Consider the following 16,620-nt stretch of genomic DNA (forward strand, 5'->3'; position numbering starts at 1 on the left):
CTAATTTGTAAAACAAACATGAGCTTAATACTTTTTGTGCACAATGACGCCTCAACTCTGAAGAAAGCTGCGTAAGAAATAAACTTTAAACACATGATTAAAACGAGCTTTTCTAACCTACCAGCAAATTAATATAACAATAGACTTATTCTTCATTAATTACCTTCAGGAAAAAAACTTGGTATAGAAACACTTAATTCAGAACAGAGTGAAATTATAGAAGAAAGCTATTGTGGAGACTCAAATATTTTCCAGACAATGCTGTGCCAAAGCAACATTAAATTTCTTCCATATACCATAACTTTTCCCATCTTGACACCATCAGTTTCTATTTCACTATGGGCAGAATCGGTGGGAGATGCAGATCTCCAGAGCGCACTGGTCACGAATACACACATCCGAGACAGAAAACAAAAGCACTTATATTTCCACAGCAGGCCAAACTCAGACCTTTCAAAAATTCATACTTAATATACTATAAATGGTAACTCCAGCGATCACATGAAAGATACTCCAGCTAGGACTTCATCAGCATCATCCGCTCCGAGGGGCTAACGCTGCTGGCTGCCCAGGATCAGAAGGTGACACTGGCTGGTTTCACAGCTGCCCTCGGGGACAGGGCATCAACACTGACACTGGCAGTCTCCCTGACTTCATTATGAAACAATTTGAGAAGTTACCAGAAGTTAACTTTAGTTAAGTTAATCTGCAAGGAAAAAAAGGCACAAAGTATTTCTGGATGATACTACCAAGCAGTTTTTATAGATCTCTACAACCACTTTTACTTTACTTATCTCCTAATCCCTTAGTGCAATTCTATAATGGGTAAGTAGTATGAATCCAAACCCCAAATCCAAAAAGCCAACAAAGCACTTCACAGTTAACTTGAGCACACCCAGGGGAAAACGCTTAGTACATCTTTCTTTTACAACCAAGCTGCTTTTACACCCAGCAAAGCAGCGTGGCTGAGCATCCTCCCCCCTCTCGACTAACACTTCGCTATTTTAACCAGCGTTTCTACTCTGTCCTGCTCACCACCCCCTTCACCAGCACGCACCAGAACACACACGCACCCGAACACACACGCACCCCACGCACTGGTGCGCGACATTCCCCGCGACGTTTAACGAACCACCACCGCAGCAGGAGAACGGCGAACCGGCTCCCGTTAAACTCTTCACTCCCGCCTCTCACGGGTTACAAAGTCCTCACCGTGCCGACCCGAAGAGGCCACAGACCGCCATGAGGAAGAACCGGCCCCTCGCGACGCTCTCGCTCCCGCCACCAACAACCGGCGGGCGGCCCCCCGTTACCGGCTGGAGAAGGGGCAGCTGGAGCGGGCTCCCCGCGCAGCCGCTGCGCCCCTCAGTGTCGTCGTCGTCCCCCCGTGTCCCGTCCCCCCCCGCCGAGGCGCAGCTGCCCGAGGCGGGTCCCCGCCGACCGGAGCGGCGGGCAGAGCCGGCGACCGCGCGTTCCGCCGGGACGCCGTCCGAGCCCGCGGCAGCGGAGGCCCAGGGAACAGAAAAGCGGCGGCCGACGGACAAGCCCGCCGGGACCGCGTCCCGCGCCGGGAGCCCCGCGTACCTTTGCGGAGCTCCCGGTGCCAGACGGAGACGATAGGCCCTGCGTGCTTGCGGTGGTGGATGAGCCACAGCGAGAGCGTCTGCACGCTCTGCTGGGAGTTGCTCAGCTCCGACAGCTTCTTCTCCAGCGCCGACTCCGAGAAAGAGGACATGGCGGCGGGCCGGCCCGCGCCGGGCTTGCTCCGCCCGCGGGGGAGGGCGCGACGCCGCCTCACCGACAACAAGCCGCCGCCGCCGCCACAAGATGGCCGCCCGACCTCTCACCCCGCCGCGGCGGGTCGAAGGGCAGCATCGTACGGATCGCCGGAGGGAGAAGGGGAGCACCGCTACACCCGGCACAGACCGCGCACGCCAGGCGGGGGAGGGGGGGAACGGACACGACTACAGCGCATGCGCGGCCGCATCGCCGGAGCCCGCCAAAGCGCCACAGGAGGCGCATGCGCATTGCGGGCGCCCGGGACTTTTCTCACAGCACTCCCTCCGCTGCGCTCCGGTGGACTCTTTTTGTCGCGCTGACAGTCCCGGTGCTCTCAACGTCACTTCCAGCACGTGGCCGCTCCACTACGGGAGCAGGTAGGCGCGCCGGCCCTCAGGGGCCGCCCCGGGCTCGGCCCCGAGCACGGCCGGCGCAGCCCCGGGTGGGAGCCCGTCAGGCCGCCCCGGGGCGCGGGCTGCAGGCCGCTGCCGCCGGGCCCAGCGCTGTGACAGCCCCCGGCCGCCCGCGGCCCCCCAGCATGGCCGTCTTCGACACCCCCCAGGAGGCCTTCGGGGCCCTGCGCCCCGTCTGCGTGCAGCTGACGAGGGCACAGACGGTGGAGAACGTGGCGCGCCTGCAGGCCCACCTGGCAGCGGTCAGCGCCCCGGCCCTGCAGGAGCTGCAGGAGTACGTCCTCTTCCCCCTGCGCTTCGCCCTGAAGGTGCCGGGGCCCAAGCAGGAGCGCCTGGTGCAGAGCGTGGTGCAGTGCATTGCCTCCATCCTCGCAGCAACGTGTGTGAAGAAGCAGGAGCTCCTGCAGGAGCTCTTTTCTGAGCTCTGTGCGTGCCTGTCCCCCCCTTCTAGCTCAAGCAAACCAGCCTCGCTGTCAGAGGAGTTAAAGCTGGCTGTAATCCAGGCGCTCCACACCCTGATGCATTCAGCTTATGGGGATGTTATCTTGTCTCTGTATCAACCTTCCACCCTTCCTCTCTTAGGATTTGCTGTGTCTTTGCTTCTGGGCCTAGCAGAGCAGGAAAAAGCAAAGCAAATTAAGATCTCTGCTTTGAAGTGCTTACAGGTCCTAGTTCTGCAGTGCGACTGCCAGGAGCATCGACACCTAGATGAAGACGAGGCACAGCAATGTGGGGATTTGTTTGCTTCCTTTCTGCCTGGGATTTCCATTACGCTGTCTCGGGTTATTACTGGAGACATCAAACAAGGTCACAAAACCACCGTTTCTGCCATCAGACTCTTTTATCTGATTGTTGGCTTGGTAATGGCTGATGCACAGCTAGCCAGAATCCCAAAGAATAAACAAAAGCTGCCAGTGGAACAAAGCAGAATATCAGAACTAATGGTCCATAGAGGACCTGACTGGAGTAAAAGTACTGCCGAAAAACTCTCTCTCCTCCTGCATAAAATGGTTGAATTTTCTTCAGTTCACCCCCACTGGAAAGTGAGACTGGAGCTGGTGGAACTGGTCCACCACTTGCTGAGGAACTGCAGTCAGTCGCTGGTGGACTCGTTCAGTCATCTTTTAAAGGCCTTGGTTGGGCTGGTGAACGATGAAAGCAGCGAAGTCCAAAGCAGGTGCAGTGAGGTTCTGCAAGGCATTGCAGAGCAGAGGATTGTAGCGCAGAACAGGGCTCTTGCTGATGTCCTCTCCGAGAACCTCCATTCCCTTGCCACAGCTCTTCCTCGCCTGATGAACTCTCAGGATGACACGGGCAAGGTTTCCACTTTGAGCTTGTTGCTTGGCTATCTGAAGCTGCTGGGCCCCAAGATAAACATTGTCCTCAACTCCGTATCCCACCTCCACCGTCTGTCCAAAGCGCTGATGCAAGTTCTGGAGTTGGACGTGACGGACGTGAAGATAGTGGAAGACAGACGCTGGGGCTGCGAGGGCGCGTGCGGACCTTCGGGCTCCTGGCAGCGTGGTGTGCGGAAAGGCAGATGTCAGAAGAAATACTTCCGCTTCTTCACGGAGGAGAAAGTTTTCCAGCTCCTTCAGCAAGTGTGTCGTGTTCTTGGCTACTACGGGAACCTCTATTTGCTTGTGGATCATTTCATGGGGCTGTACGGTGAATCTGGCATGTACCGAAAGCAGGCAGCGATGGTCCTCAATGAGCTGATTGCAGGAGCTGCTGGAGTGGGAGTGGATGTCCTTCAGGAAAGGGAAGTTTCGCTGAACATGGATGATCTCAAAGGGTGCATAGTGTCCATTCTCGATGAGTACACAGACCAGGCGAACTGGTATTTGATCACTAGCATTGATACAGAAGAAATCAGCCATGAGCACTCTGTGCACCGTTCAGGACTTACTGCCCGTCCAGGAGGTGCGTGCAGCAGCATTCTCTTTCCGTCCCCAGAGCCGCACGTAACGACCCGCGCCATGAACAGCAACATCTGGCAGATCTGCATCCAGCTGGAAGGCATCGGCTGCTTCGCTGCTGTCCTCGGGAAGGAGTTCCGGTTGCTTCTGCTGTCAGCTCTCTACCCTGTGTTGGAAAAGGCTGGTGACAAGACTCTGCTCATCAGCGAGACGGCACTGGGGACACTGGTAGACATATGCGAGGCCTGCAGTTACGACTCCTTGCAGTGTTTGATTAATGAGAATTCTGACTATCTGGTGAATGGGATTTCCCTGAATTTGCGCCAGCTGGCACATCAGCCACATGCTTCCCAGGTCCTGGACACTATGCTGAGGCATTCAGATGCCAGCTTGCTGCCACTGGTAGAAGACGTTATCCAAGATGTCCTGTCTACGCTAGATCAGTCTTACAATAACCAGGCTTCCACTTTCCTCAGGGTCCTCCACTCAGTAATGACAGCTTTAGGTATCTAAATGATGTTTACTTTGCATAATTCAGTCTTACTGTAACTAAGAGTATTTATCTTTGACCTTTCGACTTGCCATGGGAGATTTCAAGTAACTGAGGTACTGCAGCGTGATGGCAACTTTGCTTTGCTTGGTGGGCCAGCTCTCAAGCAAAGATCACCAATAGCTCCCCCTCTCCACAACCAGTTTCTGTTTGTCTGGCTGCAGACTTGCAGGAACATGGCCTTTAGTGGTTGCAAAAGGATGGAATTACTGCTCCCATAAAAGTTCTGCAGAAGCACATGGAGTGTATTCCTTTTTATATCGGGGTTTTAACACTCTCATACCATCAGGGAGGTCACGGTGATGTGACAGCAGGTACCTGATTCTGTAGTTCAGTCCCATGAGACTTGAGAGTCACGTTCGTCTCTCAAGGAATCTGTGGTACCTTGCTGCCTTGCAGGAGGGGATCGTGATTGCTTAGTGACGTATCAGTTCCTCTTTTGCAGTCCGGTGGTTTGGATCGTCCTGCGGTGAGGAACACCGACAAAGGCAGACTGCCGAGTGGTGGAGCGGGACTTTGTCCCAGGGGCAGCAGGCAGTAACAAGGCAAGAAGTGGAACGATTCTTCCTTGACTATGTCAGACAGAAGCAGATCGCGGAGGGCAATCTTCCTGACACAGGGGATGAGGAGGCAGGTCAGTACTGTGCATGACTGGAGAAGAGTATGTTCAACTTGGAGAAAGATGGTGACCTCTGAGGTTTCCTTTTGTCAGATGGGAGACTTGTGACCAGGCTGAAAGCCTAGCACGCTCCTGACAGCCTCAGGTCTGCTTTGAGCTGACCTTAGCTCCTGTAAGGTGCTGCTGGGTGTTCTTGCTTTGTTCTGTGCGGGGGTGGGGAGTGAAATGTTTGCAGATCAAGGCTTGTCTAGCTCTAAGACACAAGCACACTATGTTTTTCCTTGCCTCACAACGGGTCATTTGGGTTCAGGACTCAAAGTTTCCTCTTTCCGGGATCCTACTGCGTTTTCCTCACCCTCCCTTGGGAATCCCTGTACCATTTTCTCCTGGCTAATGATGCCACCACTCCCTTCTCACTTGGCCTTGGCAGGCCCTGCAGACATTCATATGGGGAACTTTTTAGTCTTTTCTGGGCTATGCTGCAATCCTGACCTTTAAATACTTCATCTTTAAATACCCAGGCTTTTCATTTTTAATAAAAATCAACGGGAAATAAGTCCATGGTGAGAAGAGACTGCAAATGTCAGACCAGCTGCATTGTCCAGTAAAGAAAGCAAACCTTCCCTAGTCCCACACTCTTAACTGAACCTGACACTTAACTCGCAGAACTCAAGCGTAGACTTGACTATATCTAAATACGTTAAAAAATGCCAAAGGCCTCACTTGGGAATTTGCAGAGTAGTTGTGGGTGGCTATTGTGATCTCCCAGAACGTCCAAGTCATTTTCACGGCCTCAGGAATGGTTCTGTCTTCCAGATGACGTTCCTCCCCTTGCTAAGCCGGAGCCAAACAACTCTGACACAGAAGGAGAGACTCCACTGCCAAGCCATGCCCAAACGGCCAAAGACGTGATGGAGAGGTGCATCCACTTGCTGTCTGACGGGAGCCTCCGAGTGCGGCTGAAGGTTAGTAAACGCCAGCTTTGAGGGGACAGCTGGTGCCCCGAAGGGGGCTGGTAGTTCGTCAACGCGTGCACGATGCATGTCGGGCTTCCTGCCGTAATGAGGTTAGTGCTGCCGTATGCTTGTTCAGGACAGACCCGCCAAGGCTGGCAAGAGAAAGGGAGACCGTTTTCTGGGAGTAGTCTGGTTTAGGAATGGCAGCCAGGCTGAACAGAATCTTAAGGGTGGCTTCGTATCAGGCACCTTCCCTTGCTGCTCGTGATAGTCGAGTCTTGTGCCTCAGCCTTTGGTGGAGGAGGCAGAAGCATCTTTCTCCCATCTAGGCCTCCCATCCCCCTTCCTCAGACTGTAGGACGCAGACTGATGAACATTTTTGAAGTTGCTGGGCTGATGATAAGCAGGGCTAAAAGCCTGGGTTTTTTTTAATTATGAAAATCCTTTGAAGGTGGCCTCCTTTTAAACTGCAAAGTGAGACAGAAAATGCAGCAGTGAGGCATAACCCACATTCTTAGCGCAGAGGCCCCAGCCCTACCAGGTGATGCTGCTGCCGTGCCACAGGAGCAGTAGGGTCCTAGTGCACAGCTCAGCCTGCAGGATCAGGCCAGGAATCATGCCCTGGTTCCAGCCCAGCACAAGTTATGTCACTGGGCTGCTTGTCCCTTTCTGAACAGGCCTGTGCTCTGTGCACTGTTTGGTTATCCCAGTTCATGCTGAGGTAAAACCGTACCCTTTTGTATTAAAACCCTTCTTTCTCCTGGCTCCCCGGCGTGACACAGGGGATCCACCTGAATGCCTGGCACTGCAGTGCTCTGAAAGTCTGTTACCTATCCCTCCCGTCCAGGTCCTGGACGTGCTGGAGCTCTGTGTAACTGTGCTGCATCCTCACGGAAACCATCTGCTTCCCATGGCTCATCGTGTCTGGCCAGCTCTCGTCACCCGGCTGATTAGTGATGACCCTCTGGCAGTGCTCAGAGCCTTCAAGGTACAGCAGTGAATCTCTGCCAACAGCCTTCAAGCTGGTGCTTAGAAGGCAAGTGGCTCAGGCATTGCTGTGGCCGTGAGAGAAGCACTAAGCTTGTGGAGTGATTTTTAAACGTGGTTCAGAACACAGGGTTACCACCCTGCAGTGGGTAGGCTTGTACCACTCCCACGGCAGCTTGTCCACAGATAAAACCTCGACACTGTTCCTGGGGGAAACAGCAATTATTAGTGGTTATTGCAGGGAAGAGGAAAACGGTTCTTTTACAGCCTAAGCAGCTGTCAGAGGCACCGTATAGTGCAACTTGCCCTTGCTGGAGCCACAATCTCAGCACCCCGCTTTGGAAGTCTTAGACTGAAGAGAAGGGATTGTTTCACAATTGAGGCACTGGCAGGGGAGGGGAGAGGTTAAGCAAAGACTTAGCCTCATAATACCATTATTAAAGAGCTCCTGACCACGTCAACTGACTGCATTCTCTTCCTGACTCACAAGTTGGACAATGAAGCATGTTTCCAGAGGTTGCCAGCCCCAGGGTTTCACAGGACTTCCTCTGCTGTGCAGAATGAGATTCATTTTAGAATCCTTCAGTGTGAATAAAAGGAGAGTTTTGATTCTCCAAATTTGAGAAGCCATACACTAGAATTTCAGAGTAGCCATACCTCACATGTGCCTGCCCTACAAGAAGGGAGAGATCGCTACACAAAAACTAACTTACTCTTGAAAAGTTCAAGGAATTATTACAATTAGCACTGAGTTTGGGTTTTGTTATAAGAAATCCTTCAGGAGTGTCTTCCTTCCTGAATCTCAGGACAGGAAGCGTAGTATCGGTGTAAGCCAAACACAGCGTAACCAGCATCTCAGTCCTGCACACTAAGACCACAAGCTTAGTGAAGTTCCAAGAGAAAACAGTGTTCTGGCCACGTGGGTTGGCCCCATGGATCCCCACTTCATTTCTACCTGTATTTAAGGCCATTCTCTAGGCCAGTTTGGTTTTTATCCGGGGCACACACCAACAGTGATAGGTGCCCTATGCTGTAGCCAGTTGGCCTTTCTGTTTGCTGGCATGCTTGTAAAGACAGACTGTTTCCACCACAAAGGTGATTTATATTTTAATGACATTTTCCATCAGAGTCTCCTCCAGCAATTCTGAATAAGACTTCACAAGCTTCTCTTACCTTTACTGTGCTAATGAGAGAAGGGCAGTCCCAGGAGGTTAGCCATGTGAAACTGAAGAGCAGGGTGCAGGTCACTCGGCCTCTCAATCGAGCATTCACCTTCTGCTCATCGTGGGAAACTGTGGCAGGTGTGGTCACATCGCTCTCAACTGCAGAAAAATGATCAAGGCAGAATGAATGCCTTATCACCCAAGCTGGTGCGGATTGCTGAGCTCCTCCCAGACCCGCACGTGCTCTTACCCTCCAGTAACTGACGTTTCTCCACTAGGTGCTCTGTACCCTGGCTCAAAAGTGTGGGGACTTTCTGAGGCAGAGATTCTCCAAAGATGTCCTGCCTAAGCTGACCAGTTCCCTCCTCAGCCAAGCCCCAGCAAGTGCCAGAGCTGGGCCTGTGTACAACCACACGCTTGCCTTCAAGTTGCAGCTGGCTGTGTTGCAGGGACTGGGTTCTCTGTGCGAGAAGTTGGACATGGGTGAGTATCGGGGAAAGTATAGGTTGTATGAGATCTCTGCCAGACTTACCTCTTCTCCTTTCATCTCAGCTTGCTTCTTATCCTTCTGCTGTCCCATGGGATTGATTTCCTGATCTTCTCCAGCCTCATCCCATTCAGGTCCTGCTGGGCCTTAATCTGTCCTCTTTGAGAGCTCTGTAAAGAGGGGCTGGTCGCTCTTTACTCCCCCAGACGCAAATGGAAGAGAAGATTCCCAGCACCTTGCAGAATCTGACTGCTCATCTCGCTTGTGCATGAGAAGTGGGTATAAAGTGGAGTGCCTGGGTTGCTGCAGCTAGGCCTGTTGGGCCATGCTTTGTTCTTAATTAACTGAAGAACTGGAGCCCAGATAAGACTTCTGTCTAACTTGACTGGTTCCATTTTGGGGCATCTCTCTGGGTGACCCTTTAAATGCAGCACATCACATTCTTCTACTGAATGCAACTCTCTGAAATTCTCCTAGGTTAAATTTCCAGAGCTGACTTTGATGAGGGAGAAGGTTTGCTGGCTATTTGCTCTTTTCCTCCCTCAATGCCCTTGATTGCTTTCCTAGCTTTGCAGCAAGATGCTTAAGAGGTGAGGTCAGAAGAGCTCTGGGTCAGACAGTTCAAAGGCTCAGAAGCCTCTTGCTGCCAATTTAGAGCTGATTCTGTTAGGCAGCAGCCGCTGAGTAGGTTACCTCCTACCCTTCTTTTCTGTTCCATTTCTGCAGGCGAGAGTGACCTGAATAAAGTGGCAGATGCCTGCCTGATGTACCTCAGTGCCAAGCAACCCGTGAAATTGCAAGAAGCTGCCCAGAGGTAATGTCTCTTAAATGCAGGTGTATCAGGTGTACAAATAATGTGGGACAGAGGGAGCACAGTAACCCCTTTCCTTCTGCACCTTTCCCATTCCTCCCTCCGGCACGTTTGAGTCCTGTACAACAGGGTCTCTCATGGAAGTTAACCCCTTTCTCTGGTGAAGTATCATTTACTGCCCAAAATGAGCTAGAGAGGTTAGCTTGCCCACAAGTTACAGCTGACTTTCAGATTACCTTGCAGTGCATTTGGGGACAGAGGGGGAAGATGTGCTACTTGCTTTTTTCTAACCACCTCCTATGCTAGAATACTTAGGGCTCTTGGCGCCTATGCAAGAGGATGTGCCAGACATTCCCATGTATTTTATCACTTAATACCTTCTGTAGGCTGGGGGATTTACTTCTGTTATCCTTCCATTTTCCCTGGGCTCCTGTGATCACGTCAATCCAGGCTCTGCCAGGTGGACCGGAGTTTGTTTGGGAAGCTGTCAGTCTTGGCACCAGTCTTGCTCTGAGAAGGCTGGGAGACGTTAAAAGAGCACAAACAGTTTAGGTGAACACACATCAGCTCTATGAATTGTTGACAGACATACTTTGCTGCTTGGTGTACAAAATCCTGCTCAGCATGTTCCTGCTGTCAGGATAAGAAATCGCTATTGTCATATGTTGTCACCTGGAAACAAGGCCAGAGATTTCAGCAGACAAAATGAGTCCAGTTACAGAACATGGAAAGTGAATAAGAAAGCCGTGCACCTCTGTCTCTGCTGAAGGACAGGGGTAAAAGCCTCCCTCTTTCTGTGTGGCCAACCTTGCCCTCCCCTGAGGGGAGAGGAAGGCGGCGGTGAGCAGGTTCAGCAGGCACTGCGGATTTCAGAGGGCAGGCTCTTGAAAAGGGAAGAGCTGCCCGTTCCTTTCACCTGAGCGCAGGCCTCCCAGGGGGGTGCAGGGTGTGAAGGGCTTTTGTGTGGCTGGGCAGCAGTTTAGAGGGAGAGCGCTCTCAGAAGCTGTAGCCGTACCTTTGTTTGTATTCCTGCGCTGGTGAGAGCAGGTTTATTTTTACCTTAGTGGCTTTTATTGCATCGCAGCAGGCTTCAGCAGCATTTGTTCTGCAAAGGGGTTCTTCGCGGTAGGCTTGCGTACCCTTAATACAATAAAGCGTTCATCTGTGTAAGCAATGCTGGAATGGAAAGCAGAACACCAGGATTTATCTAGATATTTGGAATCTTGAGCTTTTAAATCATCAACAAAGCAGTCTGAAAAGCTGTGCAGTTTCCCCCCACAGCAGGGGTGGGGGGAAGTACTGAATTAGCCCTATGATGTGATAGGGTCATTAGAAGCTACGTTACGAAGCAAGCTCACTGTTGCTGGAGGAAAAGGGCAGCAAAGTTCAGGGCAAGTAACATTTTTCTCCTGTATATTATATTTATTCTATTTTAAGGGAAAAATGCCACATATTACACTGCTCCCCCCATGCCTTTTGATGCACCATACATTACATATTTCACGGAACAAAGCAAGGTCTTCTGTGAACAGCTATCTCATATGTAGCTCTGTTGGCCAGACACATACATGCACTGAGGCATGCATCGTGTCTGGCCCAATATTAACCATGCATATGGCAGTACTTGTCGTTTTCCTTTTTTTCTTTTTTCTTAGTTTAGTCCTGTCTGATCCCTGGTCTTGGAGCCTGGATGGATCAGAGTTAAACATACCACAATCACTTTTAACTCTAGTACATATGAGGTTTCAGCTTGGAAAAGTCAAAATTAGTTTGCACCATGACAATCAGCTCTAGCACCAGGATAAGAATCGCTTCTCAGCCATGCTTCAATTTCCTTTCTCCAGCTGCTTAACCACCGGAGTCCTGTAAGCTCCCGTCCTTTTCCTTGCTCTCCATGTGCCTGAAAGTAATCCTGCAAACTGACACAGGTTGTCACACGTAAGGCCCTTTCCATCCAGGCAAGGGCAATGTTATCAGCCTGATACATGAAAAATTCTGCATTTTAAATGCTTCTAAAAACAGATAGACCAGAACTAATCTTAGCCACAGCCTGAGTGCCAACATACGTCACATAACTCAGCTTTATCACTGCAGAAATCATACAAGGTAAAAAGATGTTTGGAATCAGCTTGCCATATTGATTTATACTAACTGGCCTTTGCTCAGCTTTTTGGATTCTTATTCAACTCATGAGTTGTGACCTGCCAAGAACAAGGTCAGGTCTTACAAAGTCAGTTGTAGCTCCAATAACTCCCTGCACTGACTAAGTAAGGATTCTGTAGGTATGAGAAGGGCTAAGCAGGAATTTTTGACACAAAAAAAAAAAAGGGGGGAGTTTTGGCTGTCATCCAGGGATGTTATCATGCCCCACGGAGGCTGCTTAATCCCATTTGTGGGACCCTGTAGTTTTATTAGATGAACCAGTGGGAGTAAGTGAATTTTGTAACTGCAGCTTCATGCAATACTCAACAGGCAAAAATAGACACTGGGAAAAAAAGAACTCCAGCATGTCTGAGGAGGAGAAAATAGGACAATAGGCTTTATTATAAGATGACTGCTGGGAGTATTCTCCAAAGCTTTAAAAAAAAAAAAAACCCAACAAAATGAAAAAACACCAAAAAACCCAAACCTACTGAAGAAGAGCTTGGGAGGGCCAGGGAACACTAGATATGTCTTCTCTTTCATTGAAAATAAGCCAGTGCAACTGCAGGTAAAGTGAGCAGAAACACTCAAGCAGCTAAGGGGCGGTGGTGTGAGGCCCAAGCACTGGGAGCAAGGCAGGGGGGAAGATGGTGTAAACTGAAAGTCACAATATGTAAATCTGAGCTTCTCATCAGTTTATTAAGTTGCATCATCCCTGACAAGCTTTTCACTCCAGGGAGAAAAAAAATCTTTGAGGGAAAAGAGATTAAGAAATTGTCATTGGCCTATGTCAACACTTCACAAATAGTTCTGCATTTTTTCAGTTTGAAGAGGCTGTTTTGAAATTTACACTTGATTCCTAATAAATGTTTACAGCCTGTGAAGTTTACTATTTGACCTTTCAGTCAACAGTCTGGATAGGAATGGGTTTTTTTCCAGGATGCAGAAATAATTTCCCCAGTTCTTACTGAAGTCTGTGGTGAACTGTGTCTAGTTAAACATTCAGCAGAGATGCAAAAGCCAGAAAGACTTGTCCTTTTGCCAGCCTGTTCACTGTGCCGTGGCTTTGCTTAGAGCTTGGGAAAAGACAAGGCAACAGAATAGCCAAACTCTGCTCTGTGCTAGTAGAATAAGTTGTTTAGCACAACTGGAACAAATATGAGCTATTTTTGGACCTTTTTAGATATCAAAGTTGATTATGCAGCATACCTCTTTTGGTTTGTGTAGTTTATTGGATGCTTATTGACAGCTGTCATTCGCAAGCTGGGCTGAAGTACACTAAAACCGCCACCTGCACAAGGCAAAATTCAATAAAATGATATTTAAGTAAAAAAAAAAAAAAAAAGCAACAACAGAAAACAAGCCTGGATTAACCCCAGGATTCTTTGCCATGGAAACAGGTTGCTTAGAAACTACCCCAGAGTTAGTTTGAAAATGTAAAAGTCAAGTTCTTTAAGCTGCACAGCACTCCAGGTTATCGGGAGATAATCACACCCTCAGGCCATTATGGGCACGAGAGGCAGTGGAGTTCTCCAGGGACCAGCTAATCTCTTGAGGTTTGCTCTCTCCAGAGCAGCTGATTGGGAAGAGGTTGGAGAGCAGGTTATCTTCGCTGTGAATATTAGAGGTCAAGTTGTGGATGTGCTGGAGATGCAGCAGCCAGCTGAATAGTATTCCCTGTTCCCATGTTTACTTCACAGTGATTCATCTTTCTTGCCTGGTCCTACCCACCCCAGCCATAAGGAGCGAGGATTATTTCTATGCAGCTGCCCACCAGCAGCAGCCCATCGTAAGCTAGGGGAAACCACTGGGACCTGCTGTTCGCTGGCTGGCAGGCAACTGCACGCTCACGCTGTCACGGCCAAGCGAGCACCAGGAGAGCCAGGAGAGCCCTGGCAGCCGGCGGGGCTTGCAGAGCTGGTGCAGGGATGTCAGCAGGTGCAAGCTCTGGCCCCTGCCCCAGCGAGCCTGCCCGCACTTTACTCCGTCTGGCACCCGGGAGGCTGGTGCTCGAGTCGGGCCAGTCCTCCCTTTTCCAGTCAGCGGAGCTGCAATAACAAAGCCAGGGGAGCGGAGAGCCCCACGAGCTCACCTGCCTCTGGCTGTCCCCCAGAAAGGAGGCACATTGCTGATGCAGTTGTTGCCAAGCACAGCTATCACTTTGGAGCACGTTCACGCTGGGTTCCTCTGGAGCAGACAGATAGGCACTGCAAGCACCTTCAGGAGGGGACACTGCCAACAGCTTGCAGTGGCAATGTCTTCCCTCATTGCTGTTCAGAGACCTGCACTGAGAGACAGGCAAGTGGTTAATGGCAGACAGGCAAAAGCAACAAGTTTGGCTGCTCACGGAGTCACGAGTCATACAGCCACAAGATCATTGTGAAGAGGTGAGGGAGCTTTCTAGTGCCTCCACCTCATTTCTGTGCTTTTTCAGGTTCCCCATGGCACTCCATTCCCTTTCAGAGAGCTTCTAAAAGGGATTTCTCCCTGTTTTACATAGGAAGCAAGCTCGCTTCAGGGATAAAAGTTCTTCAGGGAGAAGTTTTGACAGCAATCAGGTCTGGATTTTGTGTGGCTTTTGTAGCAGGTGATCTTTGATTTTGGAGAGGGGAGTTCTGTCCTGTGCTTCTTGCGAGAACAGAGACAGACCTACCCTCTGATCTCTCTTCCTGTTACCTTGCCCAGTTGTTGTTCTCCTCATGGCCCCATGATTTCAGTGGAAACTAGAGACCTGAAGATGTGTGGCTAGGCATTTACTGAGGTCTTGGAAAGCTGACCCGTAAGTTTGGTGAGTGCTGAGTACCCTTGGTGCTCGTAGTCTCTGTGGGAACAGAGTACTCAGCGCCATGCAGAAAGAGGCCTTGCAGTGCTGTCAGGGCAGCCTGCAAATTCTAGTTTAATTTTGTACGTGGCACAGCCAGAGAACTTAATACCAGTTAAGCCCAATATGCCTTCTGTGCATTAAACCCTGACACAGACCTAGCTAAGCCCAAAGGTTACGGACAATGAGAACTGGCAGGAAGAAACGAGTAAGTGTAGGTGACGCAAATCAGCCGTTTGCTCTTTGGCTCCTAGGAGCTCCCTGCTCTCCAGCAGCACTGTCTGCAGCATCTTTGTTACAGCAGCTCACAGCTGGAGTCAAAAGTGGGAAGTGCACGCTCAAAAGTCAAATCCCCCCCTCTTACCTGGGGTATTGAAATTCAAAGTGAAAACGGTGGACACAGCAGTAAAGCATTAGAGGAAGTTGTCATTCCTCTCTTCCTCCATTCTATTGTTAATGAAGGTTGGGGTTTTGTTGTGGTTTGTTTTTTGTTTTTTTTTTAAAAAGAAAATCCTGCTTTGTGAAAGGTGCTGTACAGAAGGAAGAAAATTTGGAGGCAGCTAATAAGGACTTGGGAGGAGGGGAGACCTCACATAAGCAAAAAGCCCTCAATACAGCATTCAGCTTTACTTGTGGCCCAGCCTGGACAGCTGCCCAGAAATACCCTTGGTTTTACCACCTCTGAAAAGAGAAGGAGGTCCAGATGTGTTGACCCCCCTCCCCTCCCCAAAAACCAGAGAGGGTGGTGAACAACACATACAACTTCTTTTAAGAGCTCTGCAGGAGCAATTGTCCAATACATACCAGATGCAAGTAGCACGTGCAGTGCTCTGCAGTCACCTCTCCAGCGCTTGGGACAGGCTGATTTAGAAAGGCTTTTGCCAGCAGCAGCCCATGATGCTGAGACCAAAGCCTGGGTCAGTTATTCACCAGCTGCTTGTTTGATGTCGATAACTTACTGTGTAGCATAACAATTTTTCTCCCACTTGCCAGTAGATGTGAAACCAGTGAACTGTCTTCTTTTGGGCACAGGAGCCATTTTAATGGCGCTCTCTAATGAGCCTCCAAGTCTGTTCAACTGTCAGAGGTTGCAGACAACACCAAAGCTTTCCATAGCTCTCTGTTAATGACCCTGTTGGGTGCCAATCAAAAGGCCTTCTCCTTACTCTTCTTTCCTTTCTTCCCACTGTTTTCCAAAGTGTCTTCCTCCACTTAATGCGTGTGGACCCTGACAGCACCTGGCTCCTCCTGAACGAGGTCTGCTGCCCTCACCAGTACGAGCCCCCCCACATCAGCCTGCGGCCCGTGAAGCTAAGTGGGATGGGGAGGCAGCGGAACGAGTTCACCGACAACGTGCTGCTCCTGCTAGAGCGGCTGCAGCAGCGGGAGAGCGCGACGCCACGGGCTGGCACGCAGGAGGCATCACCTCCTTGACAGACCTACGCAGCGGCTGGGAGGGGACAGAGGAGCCACCGGGATAGAGCTCACCTGGGAAAATGCCATCATTTAGGCCCCGAATCGTTCTGGGGGCAAAGGAAGAATTGCCCAGTCTGGGGCACTGGCCGAGACACCTTCCCCATGGGCAGAAGTTTGTTTGTTTTTTTTTTTTTTAAACAGTGTTTGAGGATGAGGTGGGTACATTGCCCCGATTCCCCGATTCCTCCAGACTTGTACTTCTCTGCACATGGTGCTGGAGAGAAGTCCAAGGGTCATAGCACATCTATTTCAAGTTCTTCAGTACGAAGAGAGTCATTTTCCAGAAATGACTTCCCAACACTCGATCCTTGGGTGCTGCCCCTTCAGCACCCCTCACCCCACCCCTCTGACCTCCTCACAACTGTGATATTCCCTCCTGTTCTCAGCTGGACAATGATTGCCAACTCAAAACAAAAGCTTTTTCTGGCCTTAACCCTTCCCAGAGAGAGAATCTGGTTTGGGGTGCATTGAAAAGCTTTTCTTTTTAAAACCAGTTA

General features: G+C 50.4%; 2 protein-coding genes across 3 annotated transcripts in view; one reads left to right on the plus strand and one right to left on the minus strand.

Annotated features, from left to right (window-relative positions):
* RPRD1B (regulation of nuclear pre-mRNA domain containing 1B) overlaps nt 1-1,841 on the minus strand; it is a 28,485-nt gene extending 26,644 nt beyond the window's left edge. For both annotated transcript variants that reach the window (XM_050907644.1, XM_050907643.1), the window contains exon 1: nt 1,585-1,841. In XM_050907644.1, coding sequence (XP_050763601.1) covers nt 1,585-1,735 — 151 coding nt within the window. In that variant the 5' untranslated portion in view covers nt 1,736-1,841. The remainder of the gene's footprint in view (nt 1-1,584) is intronic.
* A 476-nt stretch (nt 1,842-2,317) lies between these two features.
* Nucleotides 2,318-16,551, plus strand: TTI1 (TELO2 interacting protein 1). The gene is made up of 7 exons (XM_050907257.1): nt 2,318-4,616; nt 5,107-5,295; nt 6,097-6,245; nt 7,084-7,224; nt 8,665-8,869; nt 9,600-9,687; nt 15,847-16,551. The coding sequence occupies exons 1-7, from the start codon at nt 2,318-2,320 to the stop codon at nt 16,079-16,081; spliced, it is 3,306 nt and encodes a 1,101-aa protein (XP_050763214.1). The 3' UTR covers nt 16,082-16,551.
* The last annotated feature ends 69 nt before the right edge of the window (nt 16,552-16,620 follow it).

The sequence above is a fragment of the Gymnogyps californianus genome, chromosome 17 (genome assembly GCF_018139145.2).
Source record: "Gymnogyps californianus isolate 813 chromosome 17, ASM1813914v2, whole genome shotgun sequence".
In the NCBI taxonomy this organism is placed as follows: domain Eukaryota; kingdom Metazoa; phylum Chordata; class Aves; order Accipitriformes; family Cathartidae; genus Gymnogyps; species Gymnogyps californianus.

Bases quoted from the DNA above. Each gene is read 5' to 3' on its own strand.
- TTI1 (XM_050907257.1), top strand. From the start codon at position 2,318: ATGGCCGTCTTCGACACCCCCCAGGAGGCCTTCGGGGCCCTGCGCCCC. The intron at 4,617-5,106 runs GTATCTAAATGA...CCTCTTTTGCAG, and splicing joins CTCAGTAATGACAGCTTTAG to TCCGGTGGTTTGGATCGTCC. The intron at 8,870-9,599 runs GTGAGTATCGGG...CCATTTCTGCAG, and splicing joins GTGCGAGAAGTTGGACATGG to GCGAGAGTGACCTGAATAAA.